The 7,846-nt window shown below is 53.8% G+C and overlaps 1 protein-coding gene across 1 annotated transcript; it reads left to right on the top strand.

Annotated features, from left to right (window-relative positions):
- The first annotated feature begins 284 nt into the window (after window positions 1-284).
- Window positions 285-7,846, top strand: LOC134519917 (flavin-containing monooxygenase 3-like). The gene is made up of 9 exons (XM_063344702.1): window positions 285-341; window positions 510-651; window positions 2,532-2,720; window positions 3,043-3,205; window positions 4,101-4,243; window positions 4,383-4,582; window positions 4,710-5,068; window positions 5,545-5,617; window positions 6,269-7,846. The coding sequence occupies exons 2-9, from the start codon at window positions 520-522 to the stop codon at window positions 6,606-6,608; spliced, it is 1,599 nt and encodes a 532-aa protein (XP_063200772.1). The 5' UTR covers window positions 285-341; window positions 510-519; the 3' UTR covers window positions 6,609-7,846.

Below are 7,846 nucleotides of genomic sequence, written 5' to 3'. Positions count from 1 at the left end.
CCACGGGCTGGAGGTGGCTGCCGCTGCTCGGTGACCCTGGCCTCTATCTCACAATCATTTCAGTCCAATGCTTTATTTCCTAATTTAGGAGCTCTGCGCCCACAGCTCCTCCTCACGTTACAGCTCCGGGCTTGCTAAAGTCCAAACAAGCGCAAGTCGCTCATGGAAACAGCCCCTCGGCTCTGGCCCTGCCTCCCGTGCGATGCTGCATAAAAGAGCTTGACTCTTTCGGGGGAGCTCCTCCTCAGCTGCCGTTCCTCTCCCTCAGGGAGCCCCTGGCTACGCAGGAAACCTCTTCCACCCTGCCCAAAACTCCTACCTGGGGGCTGCACGGGAAGCAGGTGAGCAAGGATGGGCGACAAAACCCCTCGGGCTTGTTTAAGGAGCTGGGGCAGTTGTGCTGGGGAGGAGGTACCCTGATTCCCCGGGGCATTGCCGGGGGCTGCGGACCCACCTGGGGGAGCGTGTCCGCCCGGTCTCGGCTCCACCACAGCCACATTCTCCCCCAGGCAGGACAGCATGGTGCGGCGTGTGGCGGTGGTGGGCGCGGGCGTCAGTGGGCTGGCGGCCACCAAGTGCTGCCTGGAAGAGGGGCTGGAGCCCACCTGCTTCGAGCAGAGCGAGAACGTCGGGGGACTCTGGTACTACACGGTGAGTGGCTTTGGCTGCCTGGTTTCAGAGCTGGCTGGGGAAACTTTTTGTCCTCAGGGCTGGGGGGCTGAATCCCATGTGCCTGCACCCTCTTGCTCTGCTCTGATGGGTGCACGTGGGAGGGCTTGGCTGGTCCAATAGAGGTCCCCAGGCCCCCTCCCTCACCCTGGGGACAGCCTGGCCCTCCCTTGGCTTGCTGAGCCAAGTCCCCTCTGAACTGCCAGCCCCTCGCCTTTGGGGATGGGGGGAGCTGCCAGCTTCTCCCCAGCTAAGGGGCTGCAAACCCCCCCGGGGCTGCTCCGAGGACATGACCCCATTCCCTTCAAAGCCCATGGAGATAGGGACGGCTCTGAAATGCAGATCTTCAGGCCCCGCAAGAGCCTCCCTGTGGGGCAGCCAGCTGTCACCCCGCCTCGGGGACACTCCGGCTAGTTCTCCATGTAGCTTTTACATAGTGTCCGTGCACCATGGAGCCAAAAAGGAACCCAAATGAATACTTAGAAGGTGAGACCCAGAGCCCCCTCGTGCCACGTGCCCACCCGCTGGCAGGCTGGGGACAAGGGATTGATTTGGGGTGGAATCGTGGTTGCAGGAGCGGCTCAGGGTGCCGGTAGGGAAAGGAATTGAGCCCGTGTGAGTTAAACCCTGGAGCAGAGGGGAGGGCAGAAAACTTGTCGTGGGTGATCTGAAACGTTCGACTCATCTAAAACAAGGACCACATGTTTTCGGTCTTTTCTGGGGAGGGGTCCAGCGAATTCCTCCAGAAAGTTTGGCAATACTTTTTGATATTTGTAACGGAGAATTTCAGAACAGAATATCACCACTGAGGAGAAAAGTCAAAACCACTTTGTCTCCTTCTCTGTTATTTCCAATTTGGGCTTTTGGTCATTTTTTTTTTCTTTTATTATAAGTTGGTAATTTTTTGGCCAACTCAAATATGAATTTTCCAATGCAGAACCCCCGTTGCATTTTTTCCCAGCTCTGTCCTAGCATCAAAGCCACCAGGGAAGGGAAACCTGTGTTTCATGCTGTTAAGTGCCAAGTGTCAAGGCAGACATAGCAGGTGTCCCCATGATGGGGACAGGGTGATGTGTGGGGCTGGCCGTTTTGGGCAGGACGGGACCAAGCCAGCCCAGGCCCCACTGTATGCATGGTGTTCTTGGGGATTTTGGCAGATCCCTCATGTCCTGCCCTGCTAGATGTCAGCGGGACTCTGGCCAGCTGGCACGGGCATTGCTGGGTGGTAGGGACAAGCCTCCAGCCACGTCCGAGGCCAGACCTGCCCCACGGTTGCACAAAGCATGGGTAGCCAAGACACTGCGCCAAAGCAAACGTGCCCAGCTGGGCTTCTGCCTTTTGCTTGTGCAATTGCCAAGACCACGTGCACAAAGGAGTAATGTCCAGGCACGCCTGAGGCATTTTGGAAGATTTACAGGCAGACCAGGAGGAATCTGGGCACTGGGAGGTCCCACGTTACTTGTCTCCTGTGATATTTTGCACGTGTCCACGTGCATGAGTGTAGCTATGTCACGCCAGACTTCCTGATGCTTTCTGCGTGTGCAGTGGAGAGGCTCTGGCATGGTCCTTCCACAGTGCTCCCTTCCCCTGAGGTTTCCACTTTCCCTGGCAGATGCACGTGTAACCGGCTCCTAAATGCATAGGGTGATGCAAACCCTCCTCCTGGCCTGTTAGGACACTTCTGTGCTCATCAGGGGTTATTTGATTATTGCACTTGATGGCTTTGCTGTTTTTCTCTGCCTCCAGCCCTGCAGGTAGAGGCCTGGGGGTGATGGTATCTGGAGGAACCAGTGCAGGGCTCCAGGACAGGCAGGGGGCCATGTCCTCCCTAATGGGACATGTCTGCACTCCTCTCCCTCCAGGACCAGGCAGAGGAAGGCAGAGCCAGCATCTACCGCACCGTCTTCACCAACTCCTGCAAAGAGATGATGTGTTACTCCGACTTCCCCTTCCCTGACGACCACCCCAACTACATGCACAATGCCAGGCTCCAGCACTACATCTGCAAGTACGCCGAGCACTTCGACCTGCTCCGGCACATACGGTTCAAGGTAAAAAGCCTGGCATGGAGAAGGGGGAGTGAGTAGCAGGGGGACCTGTGAAGGAGGGATATTGCCTCCGTACCTGGGTCTCCCTGCCGCGAGGAAAATCCTGGGAGAAAATATTCCGGGGCGGGGGGGGAAAAACCTCATGGTTTTGTTAAGCAGGTCTTGTGAGGTCCCATCTTTGTGCACTTCCCAGAGCTGCCGGTGTGAAATTGCAGGGGCAAACAAACATCCCTGGGTTCCCTCGGGCCTCTGAATCCCACTGACTCCCCAAACCTCTCGTTCCGTTACGCGGACACCCATGGATTTTTCTTTTGTTTCCTTTAAGACCCTGGTCACCAAGGTTAAAAAACGCCCAGACTTTTCTGTGACGGGGCAATGGGAGGTGGTGACCCGGAGAGATGGGAAGGAAGAGACGGCGGTTTTTGATGCTGTTATGGTTTGCTCTGGGCATCATGTCTACCCAAACCTCCCCCTGGCTCAATTCCCAGGTAAGCCGTAGGTGTGGAATTCATCCGCTGGGACACAGCCAGGCAAATACCTTCCATCACAAGGTTCTTCCCTACAAAAAGATGCCTTTTTGGTGTTAAAAGGGGAGCAATATTTTGGGGGATGGGGGTCTGTTCAACAAATCAAAACTTTTTTTTTTTTAAAGAAAAAAAAAAAGACTCAGCATCCAGACTATATCAAAGCAGGGAAAATGCTAATCTTTCCCAGGAAAAAAAAAAAACAAAAAAAACCCAACCTATTTTAGGCTGTTTCCTTTAACAGAAGATTTTTCATAAAAGGACTTTGTAAAACACTTTTTTTTTTTGTCATTTTCACATGACTTCTAGTACAAATGTCCTGCACGTTACCTGACAGCCTTTGCCTCTCTGTGTACAGACACTTTAATGGGAAAACCTTTCTCTCTAGCAAGAAATAGTTGGTGCTGGGGGTCTGTTTGGAGGACACGGGCTTGAGGCATCGATGGGTCTTGAGAACTCCCCTCAGGTCCTTTGCCATCTTCTCTTCTAAAAATGAATGCTGCTTCCCGGCGGCTCACTACCACAAGGATGTAAAGCCACACTAAGGGGATGGTGTGTGGCCGTCCAGGTGCCTTGGGGCAATGTTGGGGTTGCAGTAGTACCTTTTTGGGGTACAGAAATACCATGCAAAGGTATTCTGTGCTTGCACACTCTTTCTCTTTAAATATTGAATGAAGCCAGAAACAAATCCCATCCGACTATGGGTTTGCAGCATCCCTCTGTGTACAGGAGGCATCCTGTGACGAACGGTCAAACAGATGCTCCAGCAGCATCTGCGGGAAGGGGAGGTCCCAAGGCCAGCGGAGCCTCTCCTTTTCATTCCTGGGGGGAAGTATGACCCTTTCTGTTCTCTTCTCAGGAATACAGAAGTTTAAAGGCTGCTACTTCCACAGCCGAGAGTACAAGGAGCCAGAGAAGTTCAGAGGGAAGAAGGTGCTGGTGATAGGCTTGGGCAACTCTGGCTGTGACATTGCCGTGGAGCTCAGCACCGTGGCGTCACAGGTACAAGGGCCTACACCAGAGCCACTGGGGAAGGGGGGTTCCCCATCTGCTCAAGCACTTGCCACTGCCTACGTGAGACAGCCCTGGGGGCTTGCAGCCATCATGGGGGCAGCACACGCCTTCCTTGCTGTCCCCCCAGGTCTACCTGAGCTCCCGAAGCGGGTCCTGGGTGATGAGTCGTGTCTGGGACAACGGCTACCCCTGGGACATGCTGGTCATCACTCGTTTCCGGACCTGGCTGGGGAACATCCTTCCAAGGGCGATCAGTGACTGGCTGTACGTGAGAGGCATGAACCGGTTCTTCAAGCACGAGAACTTCGGCCTCATGCCACTGGACAGGTACACACGGGGCCATCCACCCCCAAACCTCCCGGGGTGCTGGTTTTGGATGGGGCTGGACAGTGCCTACCCTGGGCCAGCAGCAGAAGCTGCCTCTGTGACAGCCCCACTATATTTGCCCTTGCAGAACCTCCCGTAAGGAGCCAGTGTTCAACGACGACCTCCCGAGCCGCATTGCCTGCGGCGTGGTGGTGATGAAGCCAAATGTGAAGGAGTTCAGAGAGACATCCGTCTTGTTTCAAGATGGGACTGTGCAGGATGACGTCGATGTGGTTGTCTTTGCCACTGGTTACAGTTACTCCTATCCTTTCATGGAGGATGATTCCATCATCAAATGCAGGGACAATCAGGTCACCCTCTACAAAGGCATTCTCCCTCCTCGGCTCGAGAAGCCAACCATTGCAGTCATTGGGCTGGTCCAGTCCCTTGGACCCATCATCCCAACAGCAGACCTCCAGTGCCGCTGGGCAGTCAAGGTGTTTCAGGGTAGGTGGTTGGGCAAGTGTTGGGTGAAGGGCTATTTTCTGTTCATAGGAAGTAGCCTTTCCCAGCAGCAATGTGCAGGCTGAAACTGAAAATCAGGGCAGTGCCTGAGTGCTGAGGAACACAACGGGATTTGGCCAGAAATACCAGTAATGGTATTATTACCAGTAATAGTAATGGGTTCTCCATGTGACAAAGTGCCTTGCACTGTGGGAGAAGGTCACTTTTCAACCCGCGGCAGATAGCAATGAGGTCCCTGTGGTGGGACTGCAAGGGGGAGAAGAGCCTCTTGGGCATCACTACACAACTTTAAGGACAGGGGAACCAGTGTTGTCACATCCACACCCAAGCCCAGACTTTGATACCAAAGGGAAGAGAGGCACCCAAGGACTCATCTCATCCCTGCAAACTCCACCTGCTGCAGGAGGGATCTCCTGGGCATCATCTCCCTTTGCTGATGCTCTTCGTCTTCTTTCCAGGGCAGTGCACGCTCCCCCCGGTCAGTGAGATGATGGATGACATTGATGACAAGATGGGGAAAAAGCTCAAGTGGTAAGTGCAGCTCATGGGACTCCTGTGCTGGCAGAAGAGCCCTGCCATTGCCTCGGCCCCAGGTGAGCTGAATGCACGGTGGAGGCCTAAATCAGGCACGTTTAGGTGGAAAATTCATGATGGAAAGATTTCCTGTCTGAAAAGGCTCATTTGTCATCACTGAGCGTTATCAGACCAAAAAAGCACTTCTTGTTCACACATTATCAGGGTGAGGCCCCAACAGAAATAGAACATTTCCATCATTATTCTTCAAAGTGACACTTTTTTGCTTCATGAAGTCCGTGCTTTGCTTTCCCTGCCCTCTGGGTCTGTCTGATATGCTGGTGAAGCGATGATTTAAAAATATGAATATCATCAGTGAAAGATGGACCTGGCCCAAGCGATGTTTTCTTTTTGTTTTTGGAAAACCATTGCATCGTAGGAAGTTTCAAAACGCGACATTTTCTCGTGAGCCAGCTTCCTCCACTAGCAGTAGCAGTGATGCATGTCCCCTGCAGCTGTGGCCCCCAGACAGCTCTGGTCCCCAGATTTGGTGGACCAACGGCAGAGGACAGACTCTGCCTTCACTGTGCTTAAATAAATAAGCAAATAAAGGGGGGAAAACCTAAAGCAGCCCCTCTTTTTTCCCCCCTCCTCCTCTCTCCCCTGAAGGTACAGGAACAGCACCACGCTGCAGACGGATTATATCTCCTACATGGATGAGTTGGCCTCTGCCATCGGCGTGAAGCCCAACATGCTGAAGCTCCTGCTGACAGACCCACAGCTGGCCCTAAAGGTCATCTTCGGCCCCTGCAGCCCCTACCAGTTTCGGCTGGTGGGCCCGGGGAAGTGGAGCGGGGCCAGAAAGGCCATCCTCACCCAGTGGGACCGAACTCTTCAGGCCACACGGACGCGCGTCACCCCCGCCGACCCCACCGCCTTCCCCTGCCTGGCCGTGCTGGGGGTGCTCTTCCTCCCGCTTCTCCTCCTCCTCACTGCCCTTTATTGCTAGGGGACGCCAGGGGGATGGGGCAAGGATGGGGAGGGATGCAGGAGCGCAGTGTGCGTGCGTGGGATGCTTTCTCCCGCTGGGCAACGTGTGCTGCTCATTACCCTGAAAATAATTCATCAAGAGATCCCTAAAAAATGGCATTGATAAATAAAGTGCACTCTCCATGCCTGGTAAATTTGAGAGGTTTCTCAGCTGGGGCTGTGGAAGAGTGTAAACACCAGCCCCAGTAGGTAAAGTTGGTTCGACTAGTGGTGGCATTCGACTAGTGGTGCGTTTCTACACGTCTTTAAATAGCTCCCTGTCTACTGTCTCTTTTTCTGGTGGAAAACCAGAGGCAACGTGTTTGGCTTTTTGAGAAAAGTTTTGGTGTAGAGCCTATGCTCTGGCTAAAACCATCTTGCCTGAATTGGCCCTTTTGAAAAATAACTTTAAACGATAAATGACCCCCCAGCTCTCAGAACAATGTCTGGACTTCACTGAAGCATGTGAGCATCCAAAAGCTGAGATGAACTGTGTCTCCCAGACAAAATGCCTGGCCCAGCCGGGGCTCTGTAACGCAGCACTGCGGCGGCCATGGCAAGAGCATCCTTGGAGACATCTCCCTCAGAGCCACTCTGCTTCCTATCAGGCATCACCACCCCCGCAGTGACAGCTTGGATGGGCCCCTGTGCCTTGTCTCTGTGGCCACTCCTAAGGTTTGTCCAGGTGTGATGGGGATGTGCCACCTGCCCAATTACCTCTCCTGGGGAGGGCAAAGACTCCAAGGTTCACCCTCACTTGAGCAAGTGGGGAGGAGCTGGACCCATCCCGGTGAGCTGCCGAACTCCTGATGTGGCTGGATCTTGTCGGCTTTTTTCTTTTGTGTCCATCTGCTGCAGGTGGAACAAGCCCACAGCATAATTTTGGTGTACTTCAAGAAGCTCTCTGCCCAGGGGCAGCTGGGGGCATCTCGGCTTTTCTCCTCCATGCGGCAATAACATAGCTTTGCAAAATGCTCCATGGTTTTGGGAAAGGCATCGTGTAAAAGCAAAATAGTATTGTCACTGTGGGCTCTAGCCCTGAGAATGCAACTATGGAATGCCTGCCGTTCCCTTTTCGGTGTCTCTGCTAATGGTGCTTCCTCCTGCCAGGAGAGGAAGGGGTTTGCCCCCCATTTCTTCCAATCCAAACGATGCGTAGCCGTGGTGGGAAGCGATCCTTTCCTACGCCTGTGTTTGCAACTTGAGAGCTCAGATGTA

This window comes from Chroicocephalus ridibundus, chromosome 8 (assembly GCF_963924245.1).
Source record: "Chroicocephalus ridibundus chromosome 8, bChrRid1.1, whole genome shotgun sequence".
NCBI lineage: Eukaryota > Metazoa > Chordata > Aves > Charadriiformes > Laridae > Chroicocephalus > Chroicocephalus ridibundus.
This window is presented reverse-complemented; position numbering and strand designations above follow the sequence as displayed.